This window comes from Mustela erminea, chromosome 9 (assembly GCF_009829155.1).
Source record: "Mustela erminea isolate mMusErm1 chromosome 9, mMusErm1.Pri, whole genome shotgun sequence".
In the NCBI taxonomy this organism is placed as follows: Eukaryota; Metazoa; Chordata; class Mammalia; order Carnivora; family Mustelidae; genus Mustela; species Mustela erminea.
The window spans coordinates 64,147,476-64,163,922 of record NC_045622.1 but is presented as its reverse complement, the minus strand read 5'-3'; the positions used below and the strand labels follow the sequence as shown (position 1 = coordinate 64,163,922).

The 16,447-nt window shown below is 39.4% G+C and overlaps 1 protein-coding gene across 5 annotated transcripts in view; it reads left to right on the top strand.

The window, feature by feature from the left end:
- The window catches only part of DENND5A (DENN domain containing 5A), a 98,048-nt gene that overhangs the window by 52,061 nt on the left and 29,540 nt on the right, over positions 1-16,447 (top strand). For all 5 annotated transcript variants that reach the window (XM_032357948.1, XM_032357947.1, XM_032357949.1 and 2 more), the window contains 5 exons: positions 2,942-3,259; positions 5,022-5,237; positions 5,736-5,970; positions 13,856-14,006; positions 14,699-14,792. In XM_032357948.1, coding sequence (XP_032213839.1) covers positions 2,942-3,259; positions 5,022-5,237; positions 5,736-5,970; positions 13,856-14,006; positions 14,699-14,792 — 1,014 coding nt within the window. The remainder of the gene's footprint in view (positions 1-2,941; positions 3,260-5,021; positions 5,238-5,735; positions 5,971-13,855; positions 14,007-14,698; positions 14,793-16,447) is intronic.

The following is a 16,447-nucleotide window of genomic DNA, read 5'->3' as shown; positions in this document are numbered from 1 at the left end:
GGAATAGTTATATTTAAGGAGACTTAATGTCATCCTCCCACCTCTTCTTATAGATTGAAACACTTATTGGTACAGGGGAAAATAGAAGCATCAGTGGATCAGCAATTTGATATACAATAGAGGTACCATCCCAAAGGTGGGACTGTTTAATAATAACGCAGCTGGAAAAATTGTTCAAAAGGGAAAAAAGTAAAAAGATCCCTACCTTCCAGCATAACAAAATCAACCTGAGATGGATTAAAAAGTTAAAAACATCAAGAGCAAAAGTTTAAATCTTCTAAAGATAATATCAAGTACATTCTGACCTTTGGGTAGGGACTTCGTAAACAAGATACAGAAAGCACTATCCCTAAAATAAAAGAGATAAATTTGATTTTTTTTTAGTAAAAGGTGGAACATTTATGTGGTCTAAAGAAAAACCAGAGTATAAATACGATTTTTTAAATTAAGAGAAAGACATCTTAAAATGAAAAGACGAGGGGCGCCTGGGTGGCTCAGTGGGTTAAGCCGCTGCCTTCGGCTCAGGTCATGATCTCGGGGTCCTGGGATCGAGTCCCGCGTCGGGCTCTCTGCTCAGCAGAGAGCCTGCTTCCCTCTCTCTCTCTGCCTGCCTCTCTGTCTACCTGTGATCTCTCTCTGTCAAATAAATAAATAAATAAATAAAATCTTAAAAAAAAAAAAATGAAAAGATGATAAAACCTAGAAGATATATAATACATATAACTGCGAAGAATTAGCATCAAGAGTTTGTAAAGAAATTGTACAAACCAGTAATTTGATAAGCCACCCCTTAGAAAAATGGACTAAAGACATGAACAAATATTGCACAAAAAAATGCACATTTTTTCACTAGCAACCAGAGAAGTATAAATTAAATGCACCTATTTCAGTGACAAAATTAAGAAATCTGATGATATCGAGTTTTGGTAGGATTTTGATCAGTAGATTGCTGGTAAAAATATAAATTGTTATAACCACTTTGGACACAGCTGGGTATTATCTTATAAAGTTGGACATTTGCTGAGCTTACAATATAGCAGTTCCACTCGTAGGGGACACCCAGGAGAAGATCTTGCACACGTGTTCCAGAAACCATGTAAAAATGTCAAAGCAGTAAATAGGAAAGAACTTACTGCCCTTTAATGGGAAAATTGATTAAATTGTGCTCTATCTGCACAGTGGAATATTATACAAGAGTGCAAATGAATATAATACAGCTACATATAAGAAAAGAGCTGAATGTTAGTAACCTTATGTTGAGTGAAGAAAAGTAGTACCACAACACTGCTTATGGAATAGCAATCCTTTCATAAATTTAAAAAACAAGCTGACATTTAAGGGCATTTATATGTGATAAATTGTCTAACAAAGGGCAAAAAGATAATAGAGAATTCTGGATTGTGGTTATCTGGGGTTGGGAATGTGTAGGTTGGAGGATGAGATTGGGGAGGAGCTTATAGGTAGATAAAGTATTGGTAATGTTCTAGTTTTTGAATTGCCCAGAAGAAAATGTCTTTAAGATTGTCCTCAGAAAGTTTTCAGTTTATATTCCTAGTAACAGTGTATGAGTTGTTTGTTTTCTAGTAATTTGGCCAGCATTGGACTTTATAAATCTTGTAGATCTTTGCCAATCCAGTAGGTAAAAAATATTTTGTCTATATTTCTTGGATTATTTAGCAGACTTGAACAACTCTGTGTGCGTGTGTGTGTGTGTGTGTGTGTGTGTGTGTGTGTGTGTGTGTCTGCGGTTCTCAAACTTTTTTTTTTTTTTTTTAATTAAGGTATAATGTATTACTTGTTTCAGGGATACAGGTCTGTGATTCATCAGTCTTATATAATGCCCAGTTCTCATTACAACACATAACCTCCACAGTGTCCATTATCCAGTTACCCCGTGCCCTCACCCCTACCCCTCCAGCAACCCTCAGTTTCCCAAGATTAAGAGTCTCTTATGGTTTGTATCTCTCTTTGGTTTTATCTTGAAACAGAAGCACTATTAAGCATTTAATAATGCACTGCAGTGAAGGAAATGATAGTTGTCTTGGCAAGACAGGTTCATGGTTGTAAGATAAATATTTTTTTAAAAAGGCTTTTCTAATTTATAGCTATAAGGAAATACCAGTAGGGACAGGAGCTATAAAAGGACCTCTAAGGAGAAGAATGGAGGGTTAAGAGCTTGAGCGTATGTCTGAAGTCAGGCTAGCTCAGCTCAAATCCCAGTTCTACATACTGGCTGTATGACTTTGAGTAAGTTACTTAACCTCTTTGTAACAGTTTTGTCTGTAAAGTAAGGGTAGATAGATATTGCCAAGTTGTTCTTTGTTAATCCATATTACCTACCTCACCAGCAGTATATGAGAGTTCTGTCTCTGTATCCTCTCAGAAGCAACCTCAAAGCCAGAACAAAGCACAGAAATTATTAAGACCAGCCACTAAATCTAACAAATTAGTACTAAGGCTCAGAAGGGATAATGGTATGCTCAGGGTCATATAGGGAGATAGTGCTAGAGTCAGATCTGGAACCTAGACTTTGTGATTCACTCCTGGTGTTCTCTTTACTACTATAAGAATTCATGAATGCAACAAACATTTTATGGGCGTTTGTTATAGGTGTGACTTTTGTGGTAGGTGCTCAATATCTATGTCATCACAGAATCCTTAGCACTCTCTAAGGTAAGTGTTTTTATCTCTTTCTTTCCATTTTATAACTGAGGAGACCAAATCAGAAAGGTTAAGGAACTTACTCTAGAAAGTGGCAGGGGAAGATTGGAACTCAGGTCAGTTTCCCTCCTGAGCCCCATCTTCTTTATACTGTATCCCATACATGCCAGTATCAGATATTTCCTCTTCTCTGTCTTGTTCATTATCCTTTCTGATATATATATATATTATATTCATCATGCTCTCGAGTTGTTTACACTCTTCTTGTTTTGACTGCCAGGCTAACCTCTGCTTTGTGGACATTGACAACCACTTCATTGAGCTGCCAGAGGACCTGCCTCAGTTTCCCAACAAGTTGGAGTTTGTCCAGGAAGTCTCTGAGATTCTCATGGCATTTGGCATTCCCCCTGAAGGAAACCTTCATTGCAGCGAGAGTGCCTCCAAGCTAAAGAGGCTCCGGGCCTCTGAGCTTGTCTCTGACAAGAGGAATGGGAACATTGCAGGCTCCCCTTTGCAGTCCTATGAGCTCCTCAAGGAGAATGAAACTATTGCCCGCCTGCAGGCCTTGGTCAAGAGGACTGGGGTGAGCCTGGAAAAGGTAAGATGCTGTATGTGAGTTTGTGACAGGTATGATCTGTACTAGGGGGCTGCCCTGGTGAAATACAGTATGAGATAAAAAAGCATCTAGTTCAGGGAAAGGCTTATTTGTGAGCAGTGGAAGAATGCTTTTGGATGGGAGACTCTGGATTCAGCTCTGGCGAACATTATCTTAAGAAATGCTGTTTAGGGCGCCTGGGTGGCTCAGTGGGTTGGGCCGCTGCCTTCGGCTCAGGTCATGATCTAGGGTCCTGGGATCGAGTCCCGCATCCGGCTCTCTGCTCAGCAGGGAGCCTGCTTCCTCCTCTCTCTCTCTCTCTGCCTGCCTCTCTGCCTACTTGTGATCTCTCTCTGTCAAATAAATAATAAAATCTTAAAAAAAAAAAAAAAGAAATGCTGTTTAAATTTGGATTTGGATAGCTTCTCAACTGCGCATCAAGGAGAACCTGCTGTCATTTTTTGTGAACACTATAGCAGAGTGACTTAGAGGGAGGACAGTGGTAATCTTTGTATTCAGACCTCTTCTAAATCCATTGCCCTGTCAGTTTCACAGCAATCTATAGCATGCAGAGCAGGTTTTCTTAACACTGTTTTATAGATCAAGAAACCAAGGCTTAGAGAGCCCAAGGTTAAATGTCTGGTAATTGAGCAGAGGCTAGATCCTGGTCCTCCTGAATGCTAGTCCTTTGCTTTTTCCAGGCTGAAGTTTCCTGACTTTGATGAGACTATCAACTTTCTGTAGTTTTTTGTTTTTTGTTTTTGTTTTTTAAGCTTTCTGTAGTTTTTTACCCATCTCTTCACCCTCCCCAATTCTCACTGTTAAGTTATTTTCGTAAATTACATATAAACAGAATGGCCAATGTAATCATTTTGTTGGGCTATTTTTTTTTTTTTTTTTGCTAAAATGTGAAACATTTCGTTTTCCTGTTCTATTTAGTTAGTAAAGCAGATTTTTAAAAAAGGATTTTATTTATTTATTTGACAGAGATCACAAGTAGGCAGAGAGACGGGGCGTGGCGGCGGGGTGTGTGTGTGGGGGGAAGCAGGCTTCCTGCTGAGCAGAGAGCCCTATGTGGGGCTTCATCCCAGGACCCTGGGATCATGACCCGGGCTGAAAGCTGTGGCTTAACCCAATGAGCCAGACACCCTAGTAAAGCAGATATTTAAAAAAAATCATGGCTAAAGAGGAGCAGAGAAATATTTAGAGAGGTTAAAACAGACACAGTAAGGAGAAATTCTTAGGGAGAAAGAGAAGAATGTGATGTGGGGGAGAAAATCAAAGAGATGAAGGGAGAGCCAGAGTCTGACTTTGTTGCTTTGCATTATCATTTTCTCATTGACTTTCCAGATTTCCTCCTTTCGATGATCCTTGAGATAAGTGGTAGCCCTTACTCTATTCCTGAATCTCTGCCCATAATGATCTTATCTCTATTATCATTGAGTTGCTGGGTACTTGCAAGTGCCAACACTCTCATTTTTCTCTTCTGCATGTCAGAATTCCTCTCTCCCTTTGTCCTTCTCTCCACTCCGTCCTCCCCTCCCCTCCTCTCCTCCCCTCCCCTCCCCTCCCTTCCCCTCTCCTCGTTCTTTTCCCTTTGTTTCTTTTCTCCATTTGCTGTGAACGACCATTGCAGAGTAGGGGAGTAGGGCGGGTGTGGAGGGAGTTAGGAGGGGAATAAGGGGTGGTAGGGGACAGATGAGTTGTGTTTTTTGGGGATAAAGAAAAAGCTTATATTTTCAACTGTTTTTTTCTTTTTTTGTAGCTGGAAGTGCGTGAAGACCCCAGCAGCAATAAGGATCTGAAGGTTCAGTGTGATGAGGAAGAACTCAGGATTTACCAGCTAAACATTCAGATCCGTGAAGTTTTTGCAAATCGTTTTACTCAGATGTTTGCAGACTATGAGGTGTTTGTCATTCAACCCAGCCAGGATAAGGAGTCCTGGTTTACCAACAGGGAGCAGATGCAAAACTTTGATAAAGTGAGTAATCCTGCTAGGGAGGTGGTGAGGAATGAAAACATTCTAGACTCTCTTGAAGATTTAACTGAAGATGGGTTTTCCTGCATTATATGCTGGAAACAAGTTCATAATCCTTGTGATGTTGATGGGAATATAAGATCTTGCTTTAGAGCGCTGGTTATTACTGTCAGGTGATTTACCTTGAGTCTGAGAGCTCTCTTAGGCTAAGGTGCACTTGCAGGTCGGGCATGAGAATTCTGGGATGATTGGTCACCACAGTAGGTTACCTGAGTAAGTTCGGGCTAGTGTGTCAGAGTTTTAGGAGATCTGAAATTATGAGTGTTAAAAAAACAAACAAACCATGAAGAGATTTTTCTGTTTGCTTTTCATAAAGACCTAAGAAACTTCAGAGAAATATTAACCTACTGGATCCCTTGGGTGGGTTGCCTTTGCTGGTCAAGGCTGATAGACCAGCTTCCCTCTTCCCTATCAATGACTGTTTCCTTTTGGTCCCACCAGGCGTCTTTTCTATCAGACCAGCCTGAGCCATACCTGCCCTTCCTCTCAAGATTCCTAGAGACCCAGATGTTTGCTTCTTTTATTGACAACAAAATCATGTGTCATGACGATGACGATAAAGACCCTGTACTCCGGGTGTTTGATTCCCGAGTGGACAAAATCAGGCTGTTGAATGTGCGGACACCTACTCTCCGCACATCCATGTACCAGAAGTGTACCACTGTGGATGAAGCAGGTGAGGCCTTTTTTGGTGCTATACTTGCCTGTTGGATTATGTCACTAGTGTCCTTGTTACTAAACATGCCAACTTCTTTCCCCGTTTCTGCTTTTGCATAAATTATTCCCATAGCCTTCCCATTTTTTTTGCCTGGCAAACTTCTCCTTTCACATTGTGTCAGTTAGGAATGGATCCTGCTATAAGTAATCAAGAATTTAATCACCTTTGGATTAGACGGATAGGGGTTATTTTTCTCAAATTAGTAAGAAATGCAGAATTAGTGGTTTTCAATGTTGGCTCAGTTGCTCAGCAGTGTAATCAGTAACTGAAATTCTGTCTTTTCACCCAATTAATCCTTAACATTCTGACTTTTATATTCATACTTGTTGCCTCATGGTTACAAGAGGCTTTTTATGTTCACATTCAGGGCAAGAAGAGGGGAAGGTTGATACCAATGGTATTTTCCCTCTTGTATCAGAAAACTAAAGCTTTCCCAGAAATTCCCAACAACTTCTGTTGTTTGGTAGACCATGACCATGTTATATGACTATCCTTAAGTGCAAGGGAGGCTGTGAAAGTAAGTATTGAACTGGTTGTAACGTTACCGTAAATAATATCAGGGTTCTATTAGCAAGAAAGAAGGGGTGAATGAGTTATGGTTAGGCACTGGACAGTATTTGTCACAAAAACTTAGCTGAAATGTTTCTTCTTCCGAGGAGTCTGCTCTGATGACCTCACGCTGAGTCAGTGGATTCCCCCTCTGTGTTCCTGTGCTGCTTTGTTCTTCTTCTCTGTAATCTCTGTTTGAGCTGTTATTATTAGGGAACAATTTAAGAGCAGAGACTATTTGCTCATTTTCTTGCCCCTAATCTGCTAGCATTGGCCTAGCACATACAGATGTTAAAAGTTGTTCACTGCGTGTGTGAATGAAAAGACCTTTTTGTTTACAGAGGCCCTCCCTAGATCAGCTTAGCTAGAGAATAGTCTCATTTGAGGTGTCACATTAAGTAGTGTGTTCACTTCCTTGTGGGTTGTTCAGTGTCCTTGTTGGAAGCTTTTTGTATATTTTGTTCATTCACTTACCAAATTGTATAATAACTGTTCATGCTCAACATATAGTAAGTGTTCAACAAATTTTTACTGGGTGAATGAATGTGCCAGGCATTTTTCTAGGTTTTGAAGATGAAACTGGTGACAATTTTTTTTTTTTTTTTTAGATTTTATTTATTAGAGAGCGAGAGAATGAGGGTGTGTGTGCTTGCACATCAGTGTGAAGAAGAGGAGAGGGGGAGAGAAAGGGAGGAGGATAGAATCACAAGCAGTTTCTGCACTGAGCACAGGGCCCAATGTGGGCCTCTGTCTCACAACCCTGAGATTATGACCTGAGCTGAAGTCAAGAGTCGGTTGTTTAACCGACTGAGCCACCCAGGCACCCCAAAACTGGTGACAATTTGGACAAAGTCCTAGCTTTGTCAAACTTATGTTCTCTAGCCTTCTCTCTTTACCCTTCAACTCTTGTTTCAGGCTTTTCATTAAGATGACAGTCCTCTTGGCTAAGGCTTGAGGGCATGTTGCCAATGCAAGTGGCTTAGTCTGACATAGTCATGCTTGCCTCCTGGAACACATCAGGCTTTGTATTACTGAACCCTGCCTAAATTTTGGTCCTGGGAAGTTTGATGGAGATTTTTTTAAAGAGTGTCAGTTTAGAGAAACATCCCCCAAGCCATCAGTTTAAATCAGGACTTCCCAGTCTTTTCATGTTGTGTTACACTTGAAAATGAAAAATTTATATTTGATTCACTGAAATAAAGGGAGGAGTTTGTGTATAGCTAGAGGCTATAAAGTGAGAAACTCTAGTCCCTTGAGGCCTTGCCCATCCCCGCAAGGGTTTAGGCAGTCAGTTCTCAGCCCATCTGTAATCTATTTGTTGAACACCCAACACTGCAGCATACTGATTTAAATTACTCTGGTCTCACTTGTGGCCAGAGCACATATTCTTATGGGCCTATTAGAATGTGGGGTTTGGGATATGGAAGGAGGGTCAGCTAACAACCCTCATTTGTGTGATTCATTTCAGAAAAATGGGTATCACAGACCCTTCAGCGATTCTGTGCTCTGCTCTTAGGAATAATGGCAATATTTTAGGTATGCCCTAGAGAGAGGTACTCCAAATATGCTAGGGCAGGGTTCTTGCCACTGGTCTCAGATCCCCAGCTTGGAGGACTACTGGTTCAGTCACCTCACTCCATCTCATATCTCACACCTCAGCTTCTTGAAGCAATCTGACTAGAAAATGGTAAAAACATAACAAAAAGGGTCTTCTTTTTTTGCTTAAAATTTTAATTAAAAAAAAATTTTATTTATTTATTTGACAGAGATCACAAGCAGGCAGAGAGGTAGGCAGAAAGAGGAGGAAGCAGGCTCTCTGCTAAGCAGAGAGCCTGATGTGGGACTCGATCCCAGGACCCTGAGATCATGACGTGAGCTGAAGGCAGAGGCTTTAACCCACTGAGCCCCCCAGGCGCCCCCAAATTTTAATTTTTAAAATTTTTAATTATGTTCAATTAGCTAAAAGGATTTTTTTTGGAGATCTTTTAAAAGATCTGCATTTAAAAGGGATCTTAATGGAAATCAATTCTATTTACCTGCTAACTTTATAGATCAAGGTGTTCCTTTGATTCACCATTGTGTCTGCAGGGCCTGGAATAGCACCTGCCACGTTTTGGACACTGAATAAGTTCTGTTGAATGAGAGTAAGGGTGGGAAGAAGTGAGGGAGGCCCAGAGAGAGAATGCGACTTGACCTAGGATAACATCAAGGCCCAACGACTGAGATGTTTTTATATGACTCTAGGAAATGCCAGGAGAGTTACCAGCTTTTTTTGTTCGTTCTCTTTAAATTTTTTTTCCTTAATTGTCCAACTTGGCACATGATTCACACCAACCTAGAGGTGCTACAGACATGAGGGTTGGAGGTGTGGTGAGAAGGTGCACATGAGCTCGTTCCTTCTCCCAGCCTGCAGACAGGCTCCCACAGATGGGTCCAGGGTATGAACCTGTTAGAGCTCACAGTGGTCGCAGGTGGGGACCCGCCTTATTCTTTAAAATTTTTGAAGTTGAGGGGCAGCTGAGTGGCTCAGTTTGTTGTGTTTGGCTTTGGCTCAGGTCATGATCTCAGGATCCTGGGATCAAGCGCCGAGTTGGGCTCCCTGCTTATCAGGGAATCTGCTTGTCCTTCTCCTTCTCCTTCTGCCTTTCCCCCAGCTCATGTGCTCTCTCTCTCTCAAATAAATAAAATCTTTTTTTTTTTTCCCTAACATTTTATTTATTTATTTGTTAGAGTGAGAGAGAGAGAAAGCACAGGCAGGCAGAGTGGCAGGCAGAGGCAGAAGGAGAAGCAGGCTCCCCGAGGAGCAAGGACCCGGATGCGGGACCCTATCCCAGGACACTGGGATCATGACCTGAGCCAAAGGCAGCTGCTTAACTGACTGAGCCACCTAGGTGTCCCTAAATAAATAAAATCTTAAGAAAATATTTTTTTGGGGATGCCTGGGTGGCTCAGTTGGTTAAGTCTCTGCCTTCTCTTCAGGTCATGATCCTGGGGTCCTGGGATCGAGTCCCGCATTGGGCTCTCTGCTCAGCCAGGAGTCTGCTTCTCCCTCTGTCTGCGGCTCCCCCTGCTTGTGCTCACTCTCTCTTTTTTACAAATAAAAAAATAAAATCTTAAAAAATTTTTTTTCTGAAGTATAAATGACATATAAGGAAAACTGCACATATTTAAAATTTTGGCATATGTATATATTTACATCATGGACAAGCAAATATACTCATCACCCTCAGAAGTTTTCTTTTGTAATACCTCCATCCTGTCCCCTCCCCATTCTTTCCTGAAATCCTGAGGCAACCAGTGCTCTGATTTCTCTTACTATAGGGTTTTCATTTTTAGAATTTTATATAAATGGAATCACACAGTATGTTTTTGTGGGGGGGGTGTGTGTGTGTGTGTGTGTGTGTGTTTTAGTTTGGTTTCTTTGACTCTGCATAATTATTTTGAGGTTCATTCACATTCCCTTCAGTGCTGAGTATTATTCCATTGTATGGCTATTACTGCAGTTTGTTTATTTACCTGTTTGTGGGCATTTGGGCTATGAACATTTGTTTACATGTTTTCCTTTCCCTTGCATAAATACCTAGGAGTGGAATGACTGGATCATGTGGGTTTGTATGTTGACTTTTTTAAAGAAACTGACAAATTGTCTTTCAAAAAAGTGGTTGGTTGTACATTTTATATTCCCATTAACAGTTTATGAGAGTTATAGTTACTCTGTATTGTTGCCAACATTGAGTATGATCATTCTTTTCAATTTTAGCTGTTTTAATAGGTTTGTTGTGATATCTCAGTGTGGTTTTGATTTGCGTGTTCTTGATGACTGATGATATTGAACATTTTTCCATCTGCTTATTTGCCATTTATTTATTTCATCTTTTCCAGTGAAGTGTCTCTGCCCCTCCCCTTTTTAGGGTTATTTGTTTAATTTTTATTGAGTTTTGAAAGTTGTTTATATATTCTGGATACAAGTCCTTTATCTGGTTTGCATATATTGCCCCTATTCTGTGGCTTGTCTTTTTGTTTTCTTAACAGGGTTTTTTTAAGAACAGCATTTTAAATTTTGATGAGGCCTGATTTATCAGTTAAAAAAAAAATAGATCAGAGGTGCCTGGGTGGCTCAGTGGATTAAGCCTCTGCCTTCGGCTCAGGTCATGATCTCGGGGTTCTGGGATCCAGCCCTGCGTTGGGCTCTCTGCTTGGTGGGGAGCCTGATTCCCTCTCTCCCTGCCTCTCTGCCTATTTGTGATCTCTCTCTCTGTCAAATAAATAAAATCTTTAAAAAAATGGATCAAATATTTTTTTAAAAATGTGGTGCCTGGCTGGCTCAGTTGATAAAGCATGAGACTCTTGATCTCAGGGTTGTGAGTTTGAGCCTCATGTTGGGTAGAGAGATTGCTTAAAAATAAAATCCTAGGGAAAAAAATGGATTATACTTTTGGTATTATATGTAAGAAAGTTTTGTTTAACCAAGGTCACAGATTTTTTTTTTCCATATTTCTTTCTAGAAGTTTTATATTTTTAGGCTTTTTATTTGGGTCTATGATCCATTTCAAGTTAAGTTTTATATATAGTATAAGCTAAGGATCCAAAGTTCATGTGACTATCCACTTGTTACAGCATCATATGTTGAAAAGACTATTCTTTCTCCAGTGAATTGCCTTCTAACCTTTGTCAAAATATCCATGATTTATATACATGTCAGTCTATTTCTAGATTCTCTGTTCAGTTTCATTAATCTTTTAGTCTACATTCATATCAGTACCACACTGTCTGGATTACTGCAACTTTATATAAAATCTTGAAGTCAGGTAATGTTAGTCCTCTGACTTCATTCACACTTGCTTTAACTATTCTGGGTTCTTTGTATTTCATATATATATGGATTCAGCTTACCACTTTTCACAAATAACCTTCTGAGATTTTGATTGAAATTGTCTTGAATTTATAGATAATTTACGGGGATTTGACACATTAATGTTACTGAATTTTCTGTTCTGTGGACATGGGATATCTCTCCATTCATTTAGGTCTTCTTTAGTTTCTCGGTATTGTTATATAATTTCCACTGTGCAAGTTTTGCATATCCTTTGTCAGATTTATCTTTTAAATATTTTATAGTTTTTGGTATTATTGTAAATGATATTTTACAATTTTAATTTCTGATTGTTAATATTAATATTGCTAATATATAGAAATAATGAGTTCTGCATATTGGTATGTGTCCTTCAACCATACTGTACTTTTTTCTAGTAGTTTTTTGTACATTCTAGCAGATTTTCTACGTAGATAATCATCTTACCTGCTAATAATGATAGTTTTACTTTTTCCTTTTCAGTCCAGATGTCTTTTATTTCTTTATCTTGCCATATTGCACTGGCTAGAACCTTTACTGCAGTGTCAAAAAGACATGGTGATAGTGGACATTGTTGAGTTATTCCTGATTTTAGAAGAAAGCATTCACCATTAAGTATGATGTTAGCCATAGGTTTAAAAAAAAGAGGGATATCTTTTTTTTTTTTTAAGATTTATTTATTTATTTTGAGGGAGCAAGCAAGCAAACACATGGAGGGGGAGGGGCAGATGGAGAGAGAAAGAGAATCTTGAGCAGACTCCCCACTGAGTATGGAGCCTGACATGGGGCTCAGTCTCGATTCCCTGAGATCGTGACCTCAACCAAAATCAAGAGTTGGATGCTAAGCCAACTGAGCCATCCAGGTGCCTCTCAGTGGATATCTTTTACTAGATGGATATTTGTTTCTGTTACTAGTTAACTTAGAGTTTTTGTCAGAGGGGATGTTGCTTTTTCTTCCTCGGCTGAGGTAATTATATGGTTATTAGATGTAGTTTTTTAATTTGGTGAATGACATTCATTGATTTTTTTTTTTTTAAGATTTTTATCCATTTATTTGACAGAGAGAGAGAGATCACAAGCAGGCAGGGAGTCAGGCAGAGAGAGGGGAAGCAGACTCCCCGCTGAGCAGAGAGCCCAATGTGGGACTTGATCCCAGGACCCCGAGACCATGACCTGAGCTGAAGGCAGAGGTCCAACCCACTGAGCCACCCAGGCGCCCCCATTCATTGATTTTTGAGTGTGTGAATCAACTTGCATTCCTGAAATAAACTGTATTTGGGCATGATGTATTATCCTTTTTGTATATTATTGGATTAGATTTACTAAACTTTTGTTTAGAATTTTTGCATCTGTGTTCCTGAGGGATATTGATTCATAGTTTTTTGTGTTTTTTTTTTGTTGTTGTTGTTGTTTTTTTGGTAATGGTCTGATTTGGTATTAGGATGATAAAGGTGGCTTCAGAGAATCAGTTGACAAGTGCTTGCTCCTCTTCAGTTTCCTGGAAGAGCTTATGTAACTGGTACTGTTTCTTCTTTGGATGTTTGGCAGGATTCATCAGTGAAGCCATCTGGGCCTGGAGTTTTTTGTGGGAAGATTTCAACTTATAGATTCAGGGGTCCCTTGCTGGCTCAGTCAGTATAGCAAGTGACTCTTAATCTCAAGGTTGTGAGTTCAAGCCCCACATTGGGTGTGGAGCCCCCTAAAAAAATAAAATTAAAAATAAACTACAGATTTAATTCTTAAAGTAGATATTGGTCTATTCATATCTATTTCTTATTGAATGAGCTTTTGCAGTTTTTGTTTTTCAAGGAATCCTTTCATCTAACCTATTGTTAAATTTGTTGGTATTAAATTATTTGAATATTCCTGTATTAATATCTATAGAATCCGTAGCAATGTCACCTCATTCCTGATACTGTTAATTTGTCTCTTTTCCTTTTTGTCCTGACCAGACTTTTAAAAATTGGTTTTACTGATCTGAAAGAACCAATGTTTGGATTTTTAATTTTCTCTGTTTGCTATTTCATTGATTTTACTCTGGCCTTTATTATATCCTTTCTTGCATTTCTGGATTTAATTTCCTTGTCTTTTTCTGATTTCTTAAGGTAGAAGCTGAGGTCATTAGTTTGAAACCTTTCTTTTGTAAAATAGGCATTTCATGCTGTAAATCTCCTTTCAAGTAATATTTTAATGACATATGCTGATATTTTTATCTTTATTCAGTTTCAGAATACTTTATTTCTCTTTTAATTTCTCTTTTGACCCATGAATTTTATATAGAAGTGTGTTATTTAGTTTTATGATGTTATTATTGATTATTGTGGTCAGAGGACATATTTTGTATGATTCAAATGATCTTAAATGTATTGAGACTTATTTTATGGCCTAAAATGTGGTGTGTTTTCAAAAAATATTTGACTTATTTTTGTTATTCTCATTCAGAGAAAGCAATTGAACTGCGTCTGGCGAAAATTGACCATACTGCGATTCACCCCCATTTACTTGACATGAAGATTGGACAAGGGAAGTATGAGCCAGGCTTTTTCCCTAAGTTGCAGTCTGATGTACTTTCCACCGGGCCAGCCAGCAACAAGTGAGTCAACCTCAGGAATTCCCTGATCCAGCTCCCTAAACACAGATGGTGAGGGTTTTCCAGTATCTGGGCCTGAGCTGGTAGAAGACTCCTGGAATTTTATAAAGCAAATATGGGAAAGACCCAGACTGTCAGGTTGTTCACTTGTTTGAACAAGAATAAATACAGGTGACAAAGTATAATTAATTCTTGTCTGTACTCTGCAAATTGAGATAGCTCCACATGCCCGAGGCTGCAGAAAGCCAGGCTATAGATAGATTGCAATAATCTCTTGACTAAATCCCACACCATACCTAGCTAGCATTGTGTCTTCAGTAAGTGGTAGTTGAAATAATTGGAGTCTGAACTGAAAGTAGATACTTTAGCAGCATTGCTCTTTTTTAGTTACTTTCGTAGATGGTTGTATCAAAGCTCAGACAAGAGTTGAATGTGTATAGTTTTGAGTCTGCATATGAAGTTTTTTGGTACATGTTTTAAGAGAACTATGTCTGTGTTCCCTGGGGAGTTTTTCTTACCCAGACACTGGGGTCTGAGCTCCTTTTCCTCAAGGTCTCTGAGCTATCTCAGGTGACTTTTTGGTGGTTTTCCCATGGCCGGTGTTGTTGCCTAGATGTTCAGGTTCTCTCCTGTCAGTAATTTGACCTTACTTTCTCAGTGCGATGTTCATAATTTATCTGCTTGAATTTTGTCAGGTGGACAAAAAGGAATGCTCCTGCCCAGTGGAGGCGGAAAGACAGGCAGAAGCAGCACACAGAACACCTGCGTTTAGATAATGACCAGAGAGAGGTAAGACACGTTAAGAGTGACAGTGATGCTGTGACTATTCTGCACTCTCCTCCTTCCCATTTCCTTGGCCTCTGGTCTAATTCAGATGTCTTAGCAATGACCTCTCCCCATAAAGAAGGGTTAATACTAGAGTTAGTTCCTGATATCTGATACTGGGATTTGGTTATGACAGATCCAGCATGTATGATGTTCTGCAAGTGACAGCTGGCTATTAACCATGTAGATCCTCTCCCTGAGCCACACCCTGTTTGTCGTCCCATTAGGAATGATGTCCCGCTTAAGAAGAGAGCCTTTCACTGTCCTTTTGGTACTCAGTCATGAATGATACTCTGAGGAGTGTGATAGGAACCTCAGAAGATAAGAGTCTAAAATTTGAGAGAATTACTTTTGAAATTTGTGAGTCTTTTAGTGTGTGTAGTGTGTAGTGAGTAGTGTGGTAGTAAAGAAGTTAATTCTATTAGAGTGAGAAGGAAGAAAAGCTGGACTTAGGTTAATACTGTGAATATCTGAAACTTGGGAGTGGGGGGCTTTTCTTCTATTTTTTGTGTATTTTAATTTAAAATCGATAATCCTGACTTTTTTTCTTAGAGGAGCAAAAGACAGGAATGTTATCATCAGGTCCCTGGGGATTAGGGATTTCTGAATTGACCTCCTGAGTCTACCAGCTGAGTTTCTTAGCTCTACTCTAACTTGTTCCCAGTGAAGTTTCTATTCTAAGCCTCAGGATGGAGACCCTGTCTTAGTTGCAGAGAGGTAGTGAAAATGGAGCTTCACCTTCAGAATCCCATTTCAGGAGCTTCTCTTTGAGAAAAGACCCTGTAGTTTACATTTTATACACTTAAAACCTATTAAAGCATATTGTTTTAATATATGTCTGATACCTCAGTGAATGGGAAAACAAATACCATTTTGTCTTTGCTGTTTTTTAAAGGAATAAGAATTGCAAGGTATGGTTATGAGTTTTTAACTGCTGATTTATAGAATATGATTGTGGTTAGACATTTTGTGAAGGTGGCATAAGGGATTTGGGGTATTGGTGTTATTTTAGAGGACTCCCCTGGGTCTTCCACCTCACCTCCACATTATTTTTTCAGCAGTGGTTATTGAGCATGTTTCCTTGGTTAAATCACTGTAGTAAGCACTTTGAAATATGAAGATGACAGGAGGTAGGCTTGTTGTCAAGGAATACCAGTTTATTAAGGGAACAAACTGATACACAAATAACTTTAGTAGATCAGTCTTTGAAAGGGCCTTGTGAGAGGCAAGTCAATGTTTGATCTCTGATCATCAGAGCTCAGTTCTACCTGGGGTAGTATTCAAACGAAGACTGGGGAAGCCATCATCTCTTTAAGCCTTAGATTCTTCCTTTAAGCCTGTTGCGGACATTGATGGGATTGTGAGAGACAAAGTTAAGAGCATTCAAGTAGAGGAAATAGAGGGTCAAAAGCTTGATAGTTGTTGTGTGATGGAAGCTGTGGACAAAATCATTTGGAGTAAAGAGATGCAGGAGGTAGGTAACAAAATAGGAGGCAGATAGCAGTAGTTCAGGTGAAGGAATTGAATTGTCTAACCTTAGTGGTTGGTAGGAGGGGCAGACTGAGGACCAGAAGATAGAATGGATAGAATTGTACTACTGGAATAAAGTCTAGGGTAAA